The sequence below is a fragment of the Kogia breviceps genome, chromosome 1 (genome assembly GCF_026419965.1).
Source record: "Kogia breviceps isolate mKogBre1 chromosome 1, mKogBre1 haplotype 1, whole genome shotgun sequence".
Taxonomy (NCBI): Eukaryota; Metazoa; Chordata; class Mammalia; order Artiodactyla; family Physeteridae; genus Kogia; species Kogia breviceps.
The window spans coordinates 39166094-39190321 of record NC_081310.1 but is presented as its reverse complement, the minus strand read 5'-3'; the positions used below and the strand labels follow the sequence as shown (position 1 = coordinate 39190321).

Below are 24228 nucleotides of genomic sequence, written 5' to 3'. Positions count from 1 at the left end.
TGGAGAAATGTCTGTTTGGGTCTTCTGCCCATTTTTGGATTGGGTTGTTAGTTTTTTTGATATTGAGCAGCATGAGCTGCTTGTATATTTTGGAGATTAATCCTTTGTCCATTTCTTCATTTGCAAATACTTTCTCCCATTATGAGGGTTGTCTTTTCGTCTTGTTTATGGTTTCCTTTGCTGTGCAAAAGCTTTTAAGGTTCATTAGGTCCCATTTATTTTTGTTTTTATTTCCATTTCTCTAGGAGGTGGGTCAAACAGGATCTTGATGTGATTTATGTCATAGAGTGTTCTGCCCATGTTTTCCACTAAGAGTTTTATAGTGTCTGGCCTTATATTTAGGTCTTTAATCCATTTTGAGTTTATTTTTGTGTATGGTGTTAGGGAGTGTTCTAATTTCATTCTTTTACATGTAGCTGTCCAGTTTTCCCAGCACCACTTATTGAAGAGGCTGTCTTTTCTCCACTGTATATTCTTGCCTCCTTTATCAAAGATAAGGTGACCATGTGTGCGTGGGTTTATCGCTGGGCTTTCTATCCTGTTCCATTGATCTATATTTCTCTTTTTGTGCCAGTACCATACTGTCTTGATTACTGTAGCTTTGTAGTATAGTCTGAAGTCAGGGAGCCTGATTCCTCCAGCTCCATTTTTATTTCTCAAGATTGTTTTGGCTATTGGGGGTCTTTTGTGTTTCCATACAAATTGTGAAATTTTTTGTTCTACTTCTGTGAAAAATGCCATAGGTAATTTGATGGGGGTTGCAATGAATCTGTATATTATTTTGGGTAGTATAGTTATTTTCACAATGTTGATTCTTCCAATCCAAGAACATGGTATATCTCTCCATCTGTTTGTATAATATTTAATTTCTTTCATCAGTGTCTTATAGTTTTCTGCATACAGGTCTTTTGTCTCCTTAGGTAGGTGTCCTCCTAGGTATATTACTGTTTTTGTTGCAATGGTAAATGGGAGTGTTTCCTTAATTCCTCTTTCAGATTTTCATCATTAGTGCATAGGAATGCAAAAGATTTCTGTGCATTAATTTTGTATCCTGCTACTTCACCAGATTCATTGATTAGCTCTAGATTTGTCTGGTAGCATCTTTAGGATTCTCTATGTATAGTATCATGTCATCTCCAAACACTGACAGTTTTACTTCTTTTCTGATTTGGATTCCTTTTATTTCTTTTTCTTCTCTGATTGCTGTGGCTAAAACTTCCCACACTATGTTGAATAATAGTGGTGAGACTGGGCAACCTTGTCTTCTTCCTGATCTTAGTGGAAATGGTTTCAGTTTTTCACCATTGAGAATGATGTTGGCTGTGGGTTTGTCATACATGGCCTTTATTATGTTGAGGTAAGTTCCTTTTATGGCTACTTTCTGGAGAGTTTTTACCATAAATGGGTGTTGAATTTCATCAAAAGCTTTTTCTATTGAGATGATCATATGGTTTTTCTCCTTCAGCTTGTTAATATGGTTTATCAGTGATTGATTTGCATATATTGAAGAATCCTTGCATTCTTGGGATAAACCCCACTTGATCATGGTGTATGATCTTTTTAAAGTGCTGTTGGATTCTGTTTGCTAGTATTTTGTTGAAGGTTTTTGCATCTATGTTCATCAGTTATATTGGCCTGCAGTTTTCTTTGTGGCATCTTTGTCTGGTTTTGGTTTCAGGGTGATGGTGGCCTCATAGAATGAGTTTGGGAGTGTTCCTCCATTGCTATCTTTTGGAAGAGTTTGAGAGGATAGATGTTAGGTCTTCTCTAAATGTTTGATAGAATTCACCTGTGAATCCATCTGTTCCAGGGCTTTTGTTTGTTGGAAGATTTTTAATCACAGTTTCAATTTCAGTGCTTGTGATTGGTCTGTTTATATTTTTTGTTTCTTCCTGGTTCAGTCTCAGAAGGTTATGCTTTTCTAAGAATGTGTCCATTTCTTCCAGGCTGTCCATTTCATTGGCATATAGTTGCTTGTAGTAATCTCTCATGATCCTTTGTATTTCTGCAGTGTCAGTTGTTACTTCTTCTTTTTCATTTCTAAATCTGTTCATTTGACTTTTCTCCCTTTTTTTTCTTGATGAGTATGGCTAATGGTTTATCAATTTTGTTTATCTTCTCAAAGAACCAGCTTTTAATTTTATTGATCTTTGCTATCATTTCCTTCATTTCTTTTTCATTTATTTCTGACCTGATCTTTATGATTTCTTTCCTTTTGCTAACTTTGGGGATTCTTTTTGTTGTTGTTCTTCTTTCTCTAATTGCTTTAGGTGTAAGGTTAGGTTGTTTACTTGAGATTTCTCTTGTTTCTTGAAACAGGAATGTATTGCTATAAACTTGCCTCTTAGAACTGCTTTTGCTGCAATCCATAGGTTTTGAGTCATTGTGTTTCATTGTCATTTGTTTCTAGGTATTTTTTGATTTCCTCTTTGATTTCTTCAGTGATCTATTGGTCATTTAATAGCATATTATTTAGCCTCCATGTGTTTGTATTTTTTAGTTTGTTTCCTGTAAATTATATGTAGTCTCATAGTGTTGTGGTCGGAAAAGATACTTGATATGGTTTCAATTTTCCTAAAGTTATCGAGGCTTGATTTGTAACCCAAGATATGATCTATCACAGAGAATGTTCCATGAGTACTTGAGAAGAAAGTGTATTCTGTTGTTTTTGGAGGGAATGTCCTATAAATATCAATTAAGTCTATCTTGTTTAATGTATCATTTCAAGCTTGTGTTTCCTTATTTATTTTCATTTTGGATGATCTGTCCATTGGTGAAAGTGGGGTGTTAAAGTCCCCTACTATTATTATGTTACTGTCAATTTCCCCTTTTATGGCTGTTAGCATTTTCCTTATGTATTGAGGTGCTTCTATTTTGGAGCATCTCAGTGCTCCAGGAATTGTTATATCTTCTTCTTGGATTGACCCCTTGATCATTATGTAGTGTCCTTCTTTGTCTCTTGTAATAGTCTTTATTTTAAAGTGTATTTTGTCTGATATGAGTGTTGCTATTCCAACTTTCTTTTGATTTCCATTTGCATGGAATATCTTTTTCCATCCACTCACTTTCAGTCTGTGTTTGTCCCTAGGTCTGAAGTGTGTTTCTTTTGGACAGCATATATATGGGTCTTGTTTTTGTATCCATTCAGCCAGCCTGTGTTTTTTGGTTGGAGCACTTAATCCATTTACATTTAAAGTAGATATCAGTATGTGTGTTCCTATTACCATTTTCTTAATTGTTTGGGGTTTGTTATTGTAGATATTTTCCTTCTCTTTTGCTTCCTGCCTAGGGAATTTCCTTTAGCATTTGTTGTATAGCTGGTTTTGTGGTGGTGAATTCTCTTAGCTTTTGCTTGTCTGTAAAAGTTTTAATTTTTCCATCGAATCTGAATGAGATCCTTGTTGGGTAGAATATTCTTCATTGTAGGTTTTTCCATTTCATCACTTTAAATATGTCCTGCCACTCCCTTCTGGCTTGCAGAGTTTCTGCTGAAAGATCAGCTGTTAACCTTATGGGGATGCCCTTGTATGTTATTTGTTGCTTTTCTCTGCTGCTTTTAATACTTTTTCTTTGTATTTAATTTTTGATAGTTTGATTAATATGTGTCTTGGCATGTTTCCCCTTGGATTTATCTTGTATGGGACTCTGTGCTTCCTGGACTTGAGTGACTATTTACTTTCTCATGTTAGGGAAGTTTTCAACTATAATCTCTTCAAATATTTTCTCAGTCGCTTTCTTTTTCTCTTCTTATTCTGTGACCCCTATAATTCGAATGTTGTTGTGTTTAGTGTTTTCTCAGGTGTCTCTGAGACTGTCCTCAATTCTTTCTATTCTTTTTTCTTTATTCTCCTCTGTGGTAGTGATTTCCAATATTTTATCTTCCAGGTCACTTATCCGTTCTTCTGCCTCAGTTATTCTGCTATTGATTCCTTCTAGAGAATTTTAAATTTCATTTATTGTTGTTGTTCATCATTGTTTGCTCTGTAGTTCTTCTAGGTCTTTGTTAAATGTTTCCTGTATTTTCTCCATTCTATTTCCAATTTTTCGACCATCTTTACTATCTCTACTCTGAATTTTTTTTCAGGTAGACTGCCTATTTCCCATTTGTTTGTTTGGTCTGGTGGGTGTTTACCTTGTTCCTTTATCTGCTGCATATTTCTCTGCCTTCTCATTTTGCTTAACTTACTGTGTTTGGGGTCTCCTTTTCGCAGGCTGTACATTCATAGTACCCTTTGTTTTTGGGGTCTTCCCCCTGTGGGTAAGGTTGTTTCCATGGGTTGTGTAGGCTTCCTGGTTGAGGGGACTTGTGCCTGTGCTCTGGTGGAGGAGGCTGGATCTTGTCTTTGTGGTGGGCAGGATCACGTCCAGTGGTGTGTTTTGGGGTGTCTGTAAACTTATTATGATTTTAGGCAGCCTCTCTCCTAATGGGAGCTGTTGTGTTCCTGTCTTGCTAGTTGTTTGTAATGGGGTGTCCAGCACTGGATCTTGCTGGTCATTGAGTGGAGCTGGGTCTTAGCGTTGAGACGCAGATGTCTGGGAGAGCTGTCACTGATTGATATTACACGGTGTTGGGAGGTCTCTGGTGGTCCAATGTCCTGAACTTGGTTCTTCCACCTCAGAGGCTCAGCCCTGACATCTAGCTGGAGCACCAATACCCTGTCAGCCACACGGCTTCTAGGAAGTCTGAGGTTTTCTGCCAGTGTTCAGTTGGTGTTCTGTAGGAGTTGTTCCACATGTAGATGTATCTCTGATGTATTTGTGGGGAGGAACGTGAGCTCCACGTCTTACTCCTCCACCATCTTGAAGGTCCTCAATACCCTTAGTTTTAATTTCAATGAAATACAAAATGGAGTTTCTAAAACTAATCTGTTGGAAATATTTCTATATGAGCTTGACTTCAAAACAACATACCCTTCAAGGCATATTTCAAATACATCTGGAGGCTGTAGGAAAAATTCTATTAGTATAAAGATAGATCTGACACGTTCCCTGTTTTTCTCTTGAGATTTAAGGGGATGTTGAATTGACTGGAATTATTCCTAATAAAGTCTTTTTAGAATAGAGGCAACAGTTTCATTATGGGGAATCCCTAGAATAAAAATATCAGATAATGAGGGCCAGTCTAGAGTCTTCGAATAATGCTCCTGTGTAATTTCTTAGAAATATGTCAACCACACACAAAGGAACATTTGAGATTGCTGTAATGAGTATCAGTAAGTGTGTATTTATTGGGACTGCGGGATTGCCTAATAGGAGGATTTAACCTATATTTTGAGAGTAGTAATGGTGGTCAGGGAAGGCTTCCTTGAAGAATACAAGTTTAATGATTTTGATAGAGAAAAATAGATTTGCCTGGTAAATACTTGATAAATAATAGATCTTTTAAATTTTGTTTCTAAAAGTCTTATTCACTATTCAGAATTTTAAATACAACTATCCTTCATATACCTGCAAAGGAAAAGAGTAATGGAGCATTCTTTTTTTTTTTTTTTTTTTTCTGCAGTATGCAGGCGTCTCACTGTTGTGGCCTCTCCCATTGCAGAGCACAGGCTCCAGAGGCACAGGCTCAGCAGCCATGGCTCACGGGCCCATCTGCTCTGCAGCATGTGGGATCTTCCTGGACTGGGGCACGAACCTGTGTCCCCTGCATCGGCAGGCGGACTCTCAACCACTGCGCCACCAGGGAAGCCCAAGACAATTTATATTTTGTCAGAGTTATTTTGTTGATGATTTATCAAAACTGCAATATTACAATAATCCCTTCAAACTACTCATGTTATGAAAATGCTGATTTGGTCATGGCAGGCATCTTGGAGGCAGTGATACCTGACTTGAGACTTAAGGATGACTAGATGAGGAAAGGGAATGGGCAGTTCCAGTGGAGAGAATGGCATAAGCAGAGACACAGACTCATGGAAGAGCAGAAGTGTAAAGGGAGACAGCAGAGTGCAGCTATTGGAGACAGGACATGTGGAGAGCTAAGGCCAGAGAAGAGTGGCAGAGATGGGATACTCAGGGCTTTGTGTGCCATGTTAATAGTCTAAGAATCAAATCTATGCTCTTTGTCAGCTCAAACAGCTCAATATCAAAAAAAAAAAAACCTAATCAAAAATGGGCAGAAGATCCAAAGAGACATTTCTCCAAAGAAGATATACAGATGGCCAACAGGCACATGAAAAGATGCACAACATTACTAATTATTAGAGAAATGCAAATCAAAACTACAATGAAGTATTACCTCATACCAGTCAGAACGGCCATCATTAAAAAGTCTACAAATAATAAATGCTGGAAAGGGTGTAAAGAAAAAGGAACCCTCCTACACTGTTGGTGGGAATGTAAATAAGTGCAGCCACTTTGGAGAACAGTACAGGGGTTCCTTTAAAAACTAAAAACAGAGTTACAATATGATCCAGCAATCCCACTCCTGGGTATATATCTGAAGAAAACTATAATTCAAAAAGATACTTGAGAATAAAACCATATTCACAGAAAGGTAGACAAGATGAAAAGGCAGACAGCTATGTACCAGATGAAGGAAGAAGATAAAACCCCAGAAAAACAAGTAAATAAAGAGGAGCTAGGCAACCTTCCAAAAAAAGAATTCAGAATAATGATAGTGAAGCTGATCCAGGACCTTGGAAAAAGAATGGAGGCAAAGATTGAGAAGATGTAAGAAATATTTAACAAAGACCTAGAAGAATTAAAGAACAAACAAACAGAGATGAACAATACAATAACTGAATGAAAAATACACTAGAAGGAATCAATAGCAGAATAACTGAGGCAGAAGAACAGATAAGTGACCTGGAAGACAGAATGGTGGAATTCGCTGCTGTGGAACAGAATGAAGAAAAAAGAATGAAAAGAAATGAGGACAGTCTAAGAGACCTCTGGGACAACATTAAATGCAACAACATTCGCATTATAGGGGTCCCAGAAGGAGAAGAGAGACAGAAAGGACAAGAGAAAATATTTGAAGAGATTATAGTTGAAAACTCCCCTAACATGGGAAAGGAAATCGCCACCTAACTCCAGGAAGTGTAGCGAGTCCTATACAGGATAAACCCAAGTAGAAACATGCCAAGACACATAGTAATCAAATTGGCAAAAATTAAAGACAAAGAAAAATTATTGAAAGAAGCAAGGAAAAAATGACAAATAACATACAAGGGAACTCCTATAAGGGTAGCAGCTGATTTCTCAGCAGAAACTCTACAAGGCAGAAGGGAGTAGCATGATATACTTAAAGTGATGAAAGGGAAGAACGTACAATCAAGATTATTCTACCTGGCAAGGATCTCATTCAAATTCGACAGAGAAATCAAAAGCTTTACAGACAAGCAAAAGCTAAGAGATTTCAGCACCACCAAACCAGCTCTACAACAAATGCTAAAGGAACTTCTTAGTGGGAAACACAAGAGATGAAAAGGACCTACAAAAACAAACCCAAGGGCTTCCCTGGTGGCGTGGTGGTTGGGAGTCCACCTGCTGATGCAGGGGACACAGGTTCGTGTCCCGGTCCTGGAGAGTCCTGCATCCCGTGGGGTGGATGGGCCCGTGGGCCATGGCCACTGAGCCTGCTTGTCTGGAGCCTGTGCTCTGTGGCGGGAGAGGCCACAACAGTGAGAGGTACATGTACCACAAAAAACAAACAAAGAAAAAACAAAAAAACCTGCAAAACAATTAAGAAAATGGTAATAGGAACATACATATCGATAATTACCTTAAATGTGAATGGATTAAATGCTCCAACCAAAAGACACAGGCTCACTGAATGGATACAAAAACAAGACCCATATAGATGCTGTCTACAAGAGACCCACTTTAGACCTAGGGACACATACAGACTGAAAGTGAGGGGATGGAAAAAGATATTTCATACAAATGGAAATCAAAACAAACCTGGAGTAGCAATACTCATATCAGATAAAATAGACTTTAAAATAAAGAATGTTACAAAAGACAAGGAAGGACACTATATAATGATCAAGGGATCAATCCAAGAAGATATAAAAATTATAAATATATATGCACCCCAAATAGAAGCACCTCAATACATAAGGCAACTGCTAATAGCTATAAAAGAAAAATCAACAGCAACATAATAATAGTGGGGCACTTTAACACCTCACTTACACTAATGGACAGATCATTCAAATAGAAATTTAATAAGGAAACGCAAGCTTTAAAGGACACAATAGACCAGATAGATTTAATTGATATTTATAGGACTTTCCATCCAAAAACAGCAGATTACATTTTCTTCTCAAGTGCGCATGGAACATTCTCCAGGATAGATCACATCTTGGGTCACAAATCAAGCCTCAGTAAATTTAAGAAAATTGAAATAATATCAAGCATCTTTTCTGACCACAGCATTATGAGAATAGAAATCAATCATAGGGAAAAAATCCGTAAAAATCACAAAGGCATGGAGGCTAAACAATACGTTACTAAATAACCAAGAGATCACTGAAGAAATCAAAGAGGAAATAAAAAAATACCTAGAGACAAGTGACAATGAAAACACGACAATCTAAAACCTATGGGATGCAGCAAAAGCAGTTCTAAGAGGAAAGTTTATAGCAGTACAATCTTACGTCAAGAAACAACAAACATCTCAAATTAACAAGCTAACCTTACACATAAAGGTACTAGAGAAAGAAGAACAATCAAAACCCAAAGTTAGTAGAAGGAAAGAAATCATAAAGATCAGAGCAGAAATAAATGAAATAGAAACAAAGGAAACAACTACAAAGATCAATAAAACTAAAAGCTGGTTCTTTGAGAAGATAAACAAAATTGATAAACCATTAGCCAGACTCATCAAGAAAAAGAGGGAGAGGACTCAAATCAATAAAATTAGAAATGAAAAAGTAGTAGTTACAACAGACAGCACAGAAATACAAAGCATCCTAAGACACTACTACAAGCAACTCTATGCCAATAAAATGGACAACGTGGAAGAAATGGACAAATTCTTAGAAAGGTATAACCTTCCAAGACTGAACCAGGAAGAAAGAGAAAATATGAACAGACCAATCACAATTAATGAAATTGAAACTGTGATTTAAAATCTTCCAACAAACAAAAGTCCAGGACCAGATGGCTTCACAGGTGAATTCCATCAAACATTTAGAGAAGAGCTAACACCCATCCTTCTCAAACTCTTCCAAAAAACTGCAGATGAAAGAACACTCCCAAACTCATTCTATCAGGCCACCATCACCCTGATACTAAAATCAGACAAAGATACTACAAAAAAAGAATTTCAGGCCAATATCACTGATGAATATAGATGCAAAAATCCTCAACAAAATACTAGCAAACAGAATCCAACAACACATTAAAAGGATCATACACCATGATGAGGTGGGATTTATCCCAGTGATGCAAGGATTCTTCAATATACACAAATCAATCAATGTGATACACCATATTAACAAATTGAAGAAGAAAAACCATATGATCATCTGAATAGATGCAGAAAAAGCTTTTGACAAAATTCAATACCCATTTATGATAAAAACTCTACAGAAAGTGGGCATAGAGGGAACCTACCTCAACATAAAAATATATATATATATATATATATATATATATATACGCACTCAAATATTCATAGCAGCACTATTTACAATAGCCAAGACATGGAAACAACATATATGTCCATTGAGAGATGAATGGATAAGAAGATGTGGTATTTATACACAATGGAATATTAGTCAGCCATAAAAAAGAATGAAATAATGCCATATGCAGCAACATGGATGGACATAGAGATTATCATACTAAGTGAAGTAAGTCAGAGAAAGAGAAATATCATATGCTATTGCTTATATAATCTAAAAAAAATGATACACTGAACTTATACACAAAACAGAAATAGACTCACAGATATATAAAACAAACTTATGGTTACCAAATTAAAAAAATATATATATATTTTTTAATCACTTTGCTGTACACCTGAAACTAACATAAGATTGTAAATCAACTATATTTCAATAAAAATTTTAAAAAGGAAATTTACTTAATGTCTCTGAATTGTACTCATAAGATGTTTAAAATGGTAGATTTTATATTATGTATATTTTCCCACAATAAAAATGTATAGATTAAAAGGATGAATAAATGCATGAATTGAGAGAAAAAAGAGTCTATATTGCTTGTAATGGAGAAATGTTTTAAGGAAATGACATGATCATGAATAAACATGGAAATTAAAATGAAAAAAAGCAAAGTATTAGGTATGATTATTTAGCATGAACTAAATAATGTTAAATTGTGCATATTTTAACTTAAAAAATTAGAAATTAAGTAACAGTAATACTTAAAGTATTTAATTACCATTAATTTATTTTATTCCCTCTAAAGTTGATTGCCAAATAAAACAATTAATCGATTCATTGTCATTTTAATTTATCAGTCCATCTCTTGTGAATTTGATTACCACGAGGCATGATAGCATGCTATTAAAAAATCATATCTTGGCTTTAAGACATAAAGAATCCCATAAGAAACGAAAACTTCTCATTTTACGTTTCTCTTCTATACGTTTTGATTGTAACAGGAGACAGAACTTGAATCTTGAAAGAGGTAAATTTGTAACAGATAAAAGAAAGGACATTTATTCACTGGGCTGTGCTTTTAGGAAAATCATTAGTCTCAAGTGGTAAAGGATTCAATAAAGGACTAGACAGATTTTTGAAGGATGACTTCAACAAAGATGCTCAAGAAACACCTTTAAAGCATTTTAACAGTCAGCCTCTTTGTGAATAATGAAGTCCTAGAAAATACGGAGAATGCTCAGTAAGAATTCTAAAGAAAGATTTATAATTGTAGAAATTGAGCACAAGTTCAAAATCACTATAATGACTAAACTAAATTTAATGGATAATTAAAATGTATTTAGTTCTAGGCTGCTTAATATAAATTATTCACAGCTCTTAAAAAAGAAATGTAGCGTATTATTTTATCTATGATAATAATAATGTTTCCACCTACTAGGGAAGGTTCATTTGCATTCCATAGCAATTCACTAGGGTCTGCGTTTTCCGGATCGTATATCCATATAACGATAACCTACGAAATAAAATGCGGTTGCATTTCTTAACACTTTGGACACATTTTATTTTTAGTTGTGGCAAAACATAACCATAAAAATGTTTTTATTTGTTTTTAAAATTTCAAATATCTCAGTTTAAAAAATCAAAAGTAATACATGTTGCTTTTGACAAGAGAAACACTCCAAAAAATTAATAACATCCTCTACACTCCTGAGGTAACTAATGTTAAAACTTTGTACAAATGCTTATATGTCTTTTTCTACACCCACAGACACAGCAGCCTCCCCACACACTCATACATTTTTTACAAAAATGAGATTACACTATTCATGTTATTTTTAACGTGCTTTTGTCACTTAACACACCATAGCCATTTCAATAGATCTAGATCTAATTCTTTTTATTGTTTTCTTCTTGAATAGACAATTTATTCTATTATAAAAATAAATTATATTAAAAATACAGTGAAAATAGTCTCTCCCACCCTGTACTTCATCACTCAGTTCCCACAAGTCTACTACACCCTTCAATTAACTATTATTGGTAAGTTTTTTGTATTTCTATAAAATTTTTGTGCATAACCAGTGTTATTTTTCTTCTTTTTATATAAATGCTAGTGTGCTAAATGCACTTTTTTTTTTTTTTTTTTTTTTTTTGCGGTATGCGGGCCTCTCACTGTTGTGGCCTCTCCCGTTGCGGAGCACAGGCTCCGGACGCACAGGCTCCGCGGCCATGGCTCACGGGCTTAGTTGCTCCGCGGCATGTGGGATCTTCCCGGACCAGGGCACGAACCCGTGTCTCCTGCATCCGCAGGCGGATTCTCAACCACTGCGCCACCAGGGAAGCCCTAAATGCACTTTTGAACATTATATTCTTCACTTAAAGTTATATCTTAGAGATCTTTAAATATTCTCATTAATCTTTCATATTATTTTACATATTATTACAAGTTATGGAGGAACCATAATTTAACAAGTAACCTACTAATAAATATTTGTTTATATCCTTTGCCATTACAATCAAAGTTATAATGAGCAACTCTGAACATATATTATTTTCTACTTTTGAGTATTCCTAAAAGTGGAATAGTTGAGTCATAGAGTATATGTATTTGTAATTTTTGTAGATACTGCTAAATTGTTCTCCATATCAGTTGCTACAATATACCTTCTCATCAGCAATGTATGAGATCTCTTCTTTCTTCACAGCCTTCCCAACATGATGTGTTGTCATACATTTGGATATTGTCAGTTGATGGATGAAAAATGGTACTTTGATGCAGTTTTAACCTGCATTTCTTTTATCATGAGAAAGTTTGAACATCTTTCCATATATTCAATTTCTATTTCTATTTCCTGTCTGGTGAACTATTTGTTCATTTCCTTTGCTCATTTTCTATTTGGATTTTAGTCTTTTATTTATTAATTTGTAGAAGTTTTTAACATAAAGAATGTTCTGTATGTTCAATATCTTGACATAGACATATATATATGTACATATGAAAACTTTATTACTTTTATAATTATGTGGCATCCCTCTTTATCCTATTAAATCTGTTTGCCTTAGATTCTATATTGTCCCTATATATGGCTGCTCTTCCTGCCTCCCTCCCTCCCTCCCTTCCTCCCTTTTATATTCCCTTTACCTATATTAATCTTCTCTCAACATATGTAATTTGAGTTAACAACTAGTATTTACTTTCTGCTATTTTTTCCATGCTATGCATTTGCAGACATATACACAAATACATGTGTACATATATTTTTTAAACGAGGCATCTTAAGACATTCTTTTTTTTAAAAAAACAAAATTGGATCACATTGTACATACTTTCCACATTCTCCCTTTTTTCACTCAAGTATACATCATTGAAATTCCCCAGTGTCAACTCTTATAACGCCTGAACAATATTCTATGATGTGCTTATACTGTAACTTACAGATCAATGTCTCTAATAATGGAGATTTACTGTGGCTCCAGTTTTGTTTTGCTTTACCGCTATTACAATGCTGCAAAATATAGATCCTTTTCTATACAGCCGTATATACTACAGGTTTTATTTTTGTGGAGTAGATTCCCAGGAGTGGGATTATTGATCCAAATGGTATATTTTTATTTTTTATTTTTTTGTGGTATGTGGGCCTCTCACTGTTGTGGCCTCTCCTGTTGCAGAGCACAGGCTCCAGACGCGCAGGCTCAGCAGCCATGGCTCACAGGCCCAGCCACTCCGCAGCGCGTAGGATCTTCCCAGAGTGGGGCACAAACCCATGTCCCCTGCATCGGCAGGCAGACTCTCAACCACTGTGCCACCAGGGAAGCCCCAGCTTTTAGTTTTATTGATCTTTGCTATCTTTCCTTCATCTCTTTTTCATTTATTTCTGATCTGATCTTTATGATTTCTTTCCTTCTGCTAACTTTGGGTTTTTTATTGTTCTTCTTCTCTCTCTAATTGCTTTACATGTAAGGTTAGGTTGTTTATTTGAGATTTCTCTTGCTTCTTGAGGTAGGATTGCATTGCTATAAACTTCCCACTTAGAACTGCTTTTGCTGCATCCCATAGATTTTGGGTCATCGTGTTTTCAGTGTCATTTGTTTCTAGGTATTTTTTGATTTCCTCTTTGATTTCTTCAGTGATCTCTTGGTTATTTAGTGCATATTGTTTAGCCTCTATGTGTTTGTATTTTTTACAGTTTTTTTTTCCTGTAATTGATATGTGGTCAGGAAAGATACTTGATACAATTTCAATTTTCTTTAATTTACCAAGGTGTGATTTGTGACTCAGATATGATCTATCCTGGAGAATGTTCCATGTGCACTTGAGAAGTGTATTCTGTTGTTTTTGGATGGAATGTCCTATAAATATCAATTAACTCCATCTTGTTTAATGTATCATTTAAAGCTTGTGTTTCCTGATTTATTTTCATTTTGGATGATCTGTCCATTGGTGTAAGTGGGTTGTTAAAGTCCCCTACTATTATTGTGGTACTGTCAATTTCCGTTTTATGGCTGTTAGCATTTGCCTTATGTATTGAGGTGTTCCTATGTTGGGTGCACAAATATTTACAATTGCCATATCTTCCTCTTGGCTTGATCCATTGATCATTATGTAATTTCCTTCATTGTCTCTTGTAATAGTCTTTATTTTAAAGTCTATTTTGTCTGATATGAGTTTTGCTACTCCAGCTTTCTTTTGATTTCCATTTGCATGGAATATCTTTTTCCATCCCCTCACTTTCAGTCTGTATGTGTCCCTAGGTCTGAAGTGGGTCTCTTGTAGACAGCATATATATGGGTCTTTTTTTTTTTTTTTTTTTGTGGTACGTGGGCCTCTCACTGCTGTGGCCTTTCCTGTTGTGGAGCACAGGCTCCGGATGCGCAGGCCCAGCGGCCATGGCTCACGGGCCCAGCCGCTCCACGGCATGCAGGATCCTCCCGGACCGGGTCATGAACCTGTGTCCCCTGCATTGGCAGGTGGACCCCAACCACTGTGCCACCAGGGAAGCCCCTGGGTCTTGTTTTTGTATCCATTCAGTCAGTGTATGTCTTTTGGTGGGAGCATTTAATCCATTTACATTTAAAGTAGTTATCGATATGTATGTCCCTATTATTATTTTTTTAATTGTTTAGGGTTTGTTTTTGTAGGTCTGTTTCTTCTCGTGTTTCCTGCCTAGAGAAATTTCTTTAGCATTTGTTGTAAAGCTGGTTTGGTGGTGAATTGTCTTAGCTTTTGCTTGTCTTTAAACTTTTGATTTCTCCATTGAATCTGAATGAGATCCTTGCTGGCTAGAGTAATCTTGGTTTCAGGTTTTTCCCCTTTCATCACTTTAAATATGTCCTGCCACTCCCTTCCGGCTTGCAGAGTTTCTGCTGAAAGATCAGCTGTTAACCTTATGGGGATTCCTTTGTATGTTATTTGTTGCTTTTCCATTGCTGCTTTTTAATATTTTTCTTTGTATTTAATTTTTGATCATTTGATTAATATAGGTGTCTTGGTTTGTTTCTCCTTGGATTTATCCTGTATGGGACTCTCTTCACTTCCTGGACTTGATTGACTATTTCTTTTCCCATGTTAGGAAGTTTTCAACTATAATCTCTTCAAATATTGTCTCAGTCCCTTTCTTTTTCTCTTCCTCTTCTGGGACCCCTATAATTTGAATGTTGGTGCATTTAGTGTTGTCCCAGAGGTCTCTGATATTCTCTTCAATTCTTTTCATTGTTTTTTCTTTAATCTGCTCCTCAGTAGTCACTTCCACCATTTTGTCTTCCAGCTCACATATCCATTCTTCTCCCTCAGTTATTCTGGTATGGATTCCTTGTATAGTATTTTAAATTTCATTATTGTGCTGTTCATCATTGTATGCTCTGTAGTTCTTCTAGGTCCTTGTTAAACATTTCTTGTATTTTCTCAATTCTATTTCTGAGATTTTGGATCATCTTTCCTATCATTACTTTGAATTCTTTTTCAGGTAGACTGCCTATTTCCTCTTCATTCGTTTGGTCTGGTGGGTTTTCACCTTGCTCCTTCATCTGCTGAATATTTCTCTGTCTTCTCATTTTGTTTAACTTACTGTGTTTAGGGTCTCCTTTTTACAGGCTGCAGGTTCATAGTTCATCAATGCTTTTCCATCTTTTCATTTTTATGTTCTACATTCTGCATGATTCCCATTCCAAATCACTAATTCTGCAATTTTCTCAACTGTATGTAGTCTTCTATTTAACCTGAATTTTTGTTTTTAGATGCCTATTTTTTCATCTTAAGACATTTATATAGGATACTTTTCAATGTTGTTCAATTATGCATAATCCTCATTCTTGTTCTTATCCCCTCTTTTATCTTTGTGACCGTTTAAAATATGGATTTAATCATCTTTCAGATGGTTCTCATCTTTAGTTTTGAAAAGTATGAACTTTCTCCATTTTTGTGTGTGTGTCTATTCCCGGCAGTTTTTTCTTTTTTTTTTTGTGGTTTATAGCTTTTACTTTGAGATTATTTTCAGAGGGTTTGTTTTCTATGAGAGTCCTATACACCCTTGGTTATGAAATGGATTTTATAATCACCTCTGCCTGTGCCCTATGTGTTTCACTGCTTGTATTTTTGTGTTTACCACTCGGATCTAGGTTCCCCAACCTCTTGAGAAGTGTTTAACTTGGGCATCTACCTGAAACTCTGTGAAGGAAACTCCTTGTCCATTTATAGCCCTCAAAATTATGTATCATTTATTTGAAATAACTCTAAGACAGTGAGTGAAGCTTTACTAGTTCTCATTTTACAGAGCTTTTATAAATCCTAGCTTAATGTAGGGAGGTTAGTTTCAGCTTTTCCTTCTCCCATAGGTTGGAGGCTTCATTTTCTATTACCACACACATGTTAAAACATCACCCTTCGTCTACTAGGGCTTATATTCTAATTACCTTACTTCAGAATTCATTCTTCTCTAACTCTGGATTTTAGTTCTTTAGTTACTTCTGACAAGTAGGAAATTCCTTTACTTGCTTTTAAATTCTATACACACGTGTACCAATATTAATGTAAAAGTCTATACTAGTATTATACACACGTATTTTGTAAAGGCATTTCTATATGTTTTGAGTGAGATGGAGGCTATTCTGTATTATTTGGGTCTGTAATAGGTATTCTACCTTTAGAAGTTTCTCTCTATTTTCTGTCTTAAATTTCCTTATCCACGGATAATACTCTTTCTTTTTTTCACTGTTATAGTTATAGACTTAATAAATAATCTATAATGTCAACTGGGACTGGGATAGGGATACATATGAACATATGAGTTCATTCAACCATCTTGATCCAATATAGGAAGTTTATTTCTTCTTATTTTTCTGCCTCTTCTTTCCACTAAATCACTATGTTGAGAAAATGAAAATATTTATAGAGCTTAAGTTTCCAAATATTACCACCTTATTTCAATTTTCAAATTTTTGAATATATCTCTCTGTCATACTTCTAATCAGCCTCCAATCCAGATGTCAAAACTTTTGGATCTCAAAACCCCTTCATAGGCTTAAAAATTATTGAGAATCCCACAGAGCTGTTGTTCTAGGTGGGTTAGCTCTATCAATATTTATTACCATATAACAAATTTAAATTGAGAATATTTAAAGATATTTATGAATTTACTTTAAAATTTATGATAAACCTATTACATATTAACACTAACATATTTTTATGAAAAAATAATTATTTTCCAAGATAAAAAAATAGTAAGAAGATTAGTTGTTTTACATTTTACATTGTAAAATCTCTTTAATATCTGCCTTAATAGAAGAGAGCTGGCTTATCATCAGTGCTCCTACATTCAGCCTGTTGGTATATGTTATTTTGGTGGAAGTATATGGGGGGAAATCTATCCTCACACAGATATGTAGCTGGAAAAGCGTAGACCTCATGGACCTTCTAAAAAGGTCTGTGAAGACCTAGGGGATCTTAGTTTATAACTTGAGTAACCACTGCTCTAAGCAAATTTTATTGAAAATTCATTTAGAAAATTCCTCTTCTAGTAAATATGGAAGATAAGATGGAAATAATATAGTACTAATATATGAGGGATATACAAAAACTTTAAAAAGTTTTACCTGGGTTAAATTGTTAGTGAAATTTCTGTTGGGAAGAAGAGAAATCATATTTTAGTAAACAGCATGTTAAATATTAGTTTGAATAGTCTACTTTCAACATACATGTTTATAAATCTTTGAATATTCTCTTTATATTCCATCACAGACACATAAATTATTAAATGCTAAATGTTAAAAAAACTCATGTCAATAATTAAATATAATCATTGATCCTCATGTGTTGTCAACAAAAGGCTGAGGGGCATGAATCTATATACTTTCTTAATAATACTGTAAGCTCACATAGCCAAAGTTGCATGATTAATCTTCTTTAAAAATTTGACATGATCAATGCACATTAAAAAGTCTATAGAGTTTAGGGACTTCCCTGATGGTCCAGTGGTTAAGACTCCGTGCTTCCCATGCAAGGGATGCATGTTCCATCCCTGGTCAGGGAACTAAAATCCTGCATACCACACAGCATGGTCCCCCCAAAAAAAAGAATTCTATAGAGTTTACATGTTTTAATTTATGTCAAAACCAAATTTATCAATTAGCACTACAAATGCTTCATTTATCAGCCTTTCAGTGTAAATTTTCTGAAAGGAGCAACATTCACTTGTATGTTTAGTTATATGTTTTTAAGAAAGTAATTATTGTCACTTTAAATATATTTGTATTTTAAAAATCATATAATCTCTAAAAGTCAATGACTCAGGACTGTGTTTTCATTCGTGCATAGTGCTTAGTACATTATTAGGTACAAAACAAAATGAAGATATTTGGAGAATCAGTAAATGTGCATACAGTGAGTTTCTGAGACCACATAATGAAAATAATATTTCATATGTTCAATCTGTTATATGAGAAAGCCACTGGAAATAAGTACTATAAATCCTGACAGGCAAATGTGCCCAAAGTTCAGAAAGTATGAAATTTATAAAAAACAGCCCCTGCCAGTACACAGGCACCTAAAACTAACCCCTGCAGCTGAGCATGTGCACAGTACTGGCTTGGGCCACCAGTGCTGCCTGCTTTGGTCCCTAGCTACTGGACCTGGAAGCACTGCTGAGGACTATCATAGCCCTTGCAGTCACCATGGTCACCCTGCAGCATTTGGTAAACACAATGCAATTCTTGATGTTTTGGACCCCAGTGGCCTGAGCTAATAAAACATGCCCCACTGGATCCAGAGCCACCACTTGTCCCTGCACATGGTGCCCCACACCACTAGACCTGCAGTCACAGCACATTCCAGCATGCACAACCACAGGTGAAGGTCTTTTCTTAATGAAGTCAGTCTGTGACATCTGGAAGTGGTGACTGCTTCTTTAAATGTGCAGACAGCTACACAGCCTACAGGGACCATGAAAATGTGCAGACAGCTACACAGCCTACAGGGACCATGAAGAATCAGGGAAACATGACATCACTTAAGGAACACAGTAAACTCCAGCAATGACCCCTAAGGAAATGGATATATATATGTATATATATATGTATATATATATGTATATATATATATATATATGTATGTATATATATATATACATATATATATATATATATACATACGGATAGCCTGATAAAGAATTCAAAATAGGGTTCTAAAGATGCTCAAAGAGCTATGAGAGAACAAAGACAAGCAATTTAATGAAATTAGAAAAACAATACTAGAACAAAATGAGAAGTTCAACAAAGAGTTAGAAAACATAAGGAAGAAACAAATTGTGGCACTGAGTAATACAATGACTGCAGTGAAGAATTTATAAGAGATCTTCAACAGTAGACTGGAACAAGCAGAAGAAATAATCAGTGAACTCAAAGACAGATCTTTTGAAATTATCTAATCAGAAGAGCAAAAACAATAAAAAGGAATGACAAAAGCCTATGAGATTTATAGGACACCATTAAGAGAAACAATCTATGCATCATTGGAGTCCCATAAGGAAAAGACGGGGAGAAAGAGGCAGAGGCTTATTAAAAATGTGTAATAGCTGAGAGTTTCCCAAACCTGGGGAGAGATTTGACATCCAAGTTCATGAAACTAACAGGTCATCCCAAGATTTCATCTCAAATGATCTTTTCCAAGACCATTAAGATGGAACTGTATAAAATTAAAGACAAAAAAGAAAATTTTAAAAGCAGCAAGAGAAAAAAATTCTCTCAAAAAGGGAAACCCCATAAGGCTAACAGTGGATTTCTAGGAAAAACTTGGCAGGCCAGGGGAGATATATTCAAAGTGCTGTGAGAAAAAAAAAAAAAAAACTGTCAGCCAAGAACACTTTACCCAGGGAATTTATCCTTCAAAATGAATGCAAGATAAAGCTTTTCCCAAACAAACAAAAGCTGAGGAAGTTCATCATCACAAGATCTGTCTCACAAGAAATGCTGCAAAGTTCTTAAAGCTGAAATGAAAGGCCTTTAATTAGTAAAATGAAAACAAATGAAAATATCCAACACACCGGTAAAGGCAAGTATATAGTCAGATTCAGAATATGTTAATATTTTAATAAGATGATGTGTTAACCACTTACCTCTAGCATAAATGTAAAGGACAAAATGTATTAAAAACAGTTATGGCAACAATAATTTGTTAGTAGAAACAGAATATAAAGAGATGTAAATTGTGACATCAAAAACATAAAATATGGAGGGATAGTAAAAGGGTAGAGGTTTTGTATGCAATAGAAGATAAGTAGTTATTAGCTTGAAATAATCTGTTATAAATTTTGGAGAGGGATCAAGATAACAGAGTAGGAGGATGTGGAGCTCACCTTCCCTCACAAACACATCAAAATACATCTACATGTGGAACAAGTCTCACAGAAAACTAACTGAAAACTGGCAGAAGATCTCCTAACAACCAAAACTGCAAGAAAGATCTCCACATAACTGGGTAGGACAGAAAAAAAAAGCACATCAGGTCAGGACCGGCACCCACGGAAGGGATTGTAAGGAAGAGAAGGTCCTCACTGGCTGTCCTAGGGAGCCCACTTACCTGCTGGGAAATCCACTGAGACAGACAGAAGGACTGGAGAAGCCTAGACTCTGCTTGCAAGGAGTGCACACATGCTGGCTTGCTAACAATCAAGGAGGAGAGAGAGACTTGCACTGGTGGCTGCTGCCTTGCTGCACTTCCCAGTCTGAAGGGACAAACACCCTTGCCCTACTCTCTGTACACCACTGCCTGGTGCAAACTCTAGTAAAGATTCATTCTACTTATGCAGAGACAGATGGGACACCTTGGGTATGATCTGGGCAGAACTGCAGAGATCACTGTCAGTGCACACATGGAGCGGCAGATCAAACCTGGCAGATGTCAGTGGGCACACTGGGTGATGTCACAAGAATAGAGTGGACAAGCACTGAATCTTGGGCAGATAGGCCCTGACAGAGGACTCTAGCTAAGCAGAGACAACTGAAGAACCTGGGGTATGAATAGAGGGAGCCTCAGAGCCCATTATCAGCATGTGTACACAGTGGTGGTGAGTCCAGATGTAGCAGACACTGTCAGTGTGTACACAGGGCTGCACCACAAGAACGTGGGGCTAGGCTCTAAATCTCTGGTGGACAGGCCCTAGACAGGAGTATACGGCAAAGAGCCAGTCAGAGTGCCCAGGCTCCATCCACTCCACACCACAGCTTAGTGCCAAATCTGGCAGCCCTGGTCCCAGGCAGCAACACAGCCACCTCATTTAGAAAAGTAAAGACAAAAACCACATGATCATCTCAATAGACACAGAGAAATCATTTGACAAAATTCAACAACCATTCAAGATAAGAAGTCTCACCAAAGTAGGTATATGTGGAACATATCTCAATATAATAAAAGCCATTTATGACAAACCCACGGCCAACATAATGCTCAACACTGAAAAGGTGAAACCCTTCCCATTAAAATCTGCAACAAGACAAGGATCCCCACACTCACCATTTCTCTTCAACATAGTATTGGATGTCCTACCCACAACAATCAGACAAGAGACATTAAAAAAATATCCAAATTGGAAGGGAAGAAATAAAACTCACTATCTGCAGATGACATGATACTCTATATAGAGAACACTAAAGTCTCCACACAAAAACTGTTAGAACTAATAAGTGAATTCAGCAAGGTAGCACGATAAAAGATTAATATATAGGAATCTGTTGCATTTTTATACTAACAATGAAATATCAGAAAGAGAAAGTAAAAAAACAACCCTGTTGAAAAATCTCATTCAAAAAAATAGGAACAAACTTAACAAAGGAGGTGAAAAATCTATACATTGAAAAGTATAAAACACTGATAAAGTAAATTGAATATAATTTAAAGAAATGGAAAGATAGCCCATGCTCTTGGATGGGAAGACTTAATATTGTTAAAATGGCCATACTACCCAAAGCAATCTACAGATTTAGTGCAACCCCTATCAAAATACCCATGACATTTTTTCACAGAACTAGAACAAATAATCCTAAAATTTATATGGAACCACAAAAGACCCAGAATTGCCAAAGTAATCCTGAGGAAAAAGAACAAAGCTGGAGGCATAACCCTCAGACTTCAGACTATCCTACAAAGCTACATAATCAAAACGTGGTTTTGGCACAAAAACAGATGTGTAGATCAATGGATCAGAACAGAGAGCTCAGAAACAAATCCACACACCTGTGGTCAAATAATCTGTGACAAAGGAGGCAAGAATATATAACGGTGAAAAGGCAGTTTCTTCAACAAGTGGTATTGGGAAAGCTGGACAGCTACATGTAAATCAATGAAATTAGAACACTCCCTCACACCATATTTAAAAATATCTGAAAATGGTTTAAAGACCTAAATATAAAATAGTACATCATAAAACTACTAGAAGAGAACATATGCAGAACATTCTCTGACATATATTGTACCAATGTTTTCTTAGATCAGTCTCCCAAGGCAAAAGAAATAAAAGCAAAAATAAACAAATGGGACCCAATTAAACTTAAAAGCTATTGCACAGCAAAAGAAACCATCAACAAAATGAAAAGACAACCTATGGAAAGGGAGAAATATTTTCAAATGATGCAATGGACAAAGGGTTAATATCCAAAATATACAAGTGGTTCATACAACTCAATATCATAAAAACAAACAACCCAATCAAAAATTGGGCAAAAGACCTCTAAATGGACATTTCTCCAAAAAAGACATAGAGATGGCCAACAGGCACATAAAAGAGGCTGAATGCTGCTAATTATTAAGAGAAATGTAAATCAAAACCACAATGAAGTATCATCTTACACTGGTCAGAATGGCTGTCATCAAAAGCCTACAGTTAATAAATGCTGGAGAGGGTGTGGAGGGAAGGTAACCCTCCTAAATTGTTGGTGGGAATACAAATTGGTGCAGCCACTATGGAAAACAATATGGAAGTTTCTTGAAAAACCAAAAACAGAGCTACCATATGATCCAGCTATCCCACTCCTGGGTATATATCCTGAAAAGACAAAACTCTAATTTGATACATGCACCCCAATGTTCATAGCAGCACTATTTACAACAGCCAATACATGGAAGCAACCTAAATGTCCACCAACAGAGGAATAGATAAAGAAGATGTGGTACATATATACAATGGAATATCACTCAGCCATAAAAAGAAAGAATTATTGCCATTTGCAGCAATAACGGATGGACCTAGAGGATATTACACTTAGTGAAGTAAGTCAGAGAAAGACAAATATTATATTCCACTTATATGTGTAATCTATAAAATAATAAAGTGAATCTATATACAAAACAGAAACTAACTCACAGACATAGAAAATAAACTTATGGTTACCATATGGGAATGGGAAGCAGGTATAAATTAGGAGTATGGGATTAACATACAAACTACTATACATACAATAGATAAGCAACAGGATTTACTGTAAAGCACAGGGAACTATATTCAAAATATACTAATAACCTATAATGGAAAATAATCTGAAAAAATATATGTACACAAAACTATATCATTTTGTTGTACACCTGAAACTAACACAATATTGTGTATCAACTATATTTCAATAAAAAAAGAAAAGACAATCTGTTATATCTATAAGATGTTTCAACCACTCACACACCAGTTATAGTAGATACATACAAGATGAAAAGAAGGGAGTAAAAGAATACCACTATGGAAAATCATCAATTCACAAAAGAACAGCAAGAGAGGAAGAAAGGAACAAAGGGACACAAAAGAGCTGAAACATAATTAATAAAACAGCATTAACAAGTCCTTATCTTAAAAAAAGATTACTTTAAATGTAAATGATAAAATTCTCCAATCAAAAGGCATACAGTGTCTGCGTGGATAAAAAAAACAAGACCCAACTATATGCTGCCTATAAAAGACTCACCTCAGCTTCAAGGACATATACAGGCTCAAAGTGAAGGGATGGTAAAACATATTCCAGGTAAATGAAAACCAAAAAAAGAGCAGGGATAGCTATACTTATATCAGGAAAAATAGACTTTAAGTAAAAAAGTGTAACAAGAGACAAAGAAATTCAATATATAATGATAAAAACCAATTATTCAAGAGGAAATAACAATTGTAAATATATATGCACCCAA

General features: G+C 35.6%; 1 protein-coding gene across 1 annotated transcript in view; it reads right to left on the bottom strand.

Annotated features, from left to right (window-relative positions):
• The window catches only part of CATSPERE (catsper channel auxiliary subunit epsilon), a 229026-nt gene that overhangs the window by 147760 nt on the left and 57038 nt on the right, over positions 1-24228 (bottom strand). The window contains exons 6-7 of the mRNA XM_067009900.1: positions 17664-17688; positions 11011-11088 (exon numbers count right to left, since the gene is read on the bottom strand). Coding sequence (XP_066866001.1) covers positions 11011-11088; positions 17664-17688 — 103 coding nt within the window. The remainder of the gene's footprint in view (positions 1-11010; positions 11089-17663; positions 17689-24228) is intronic.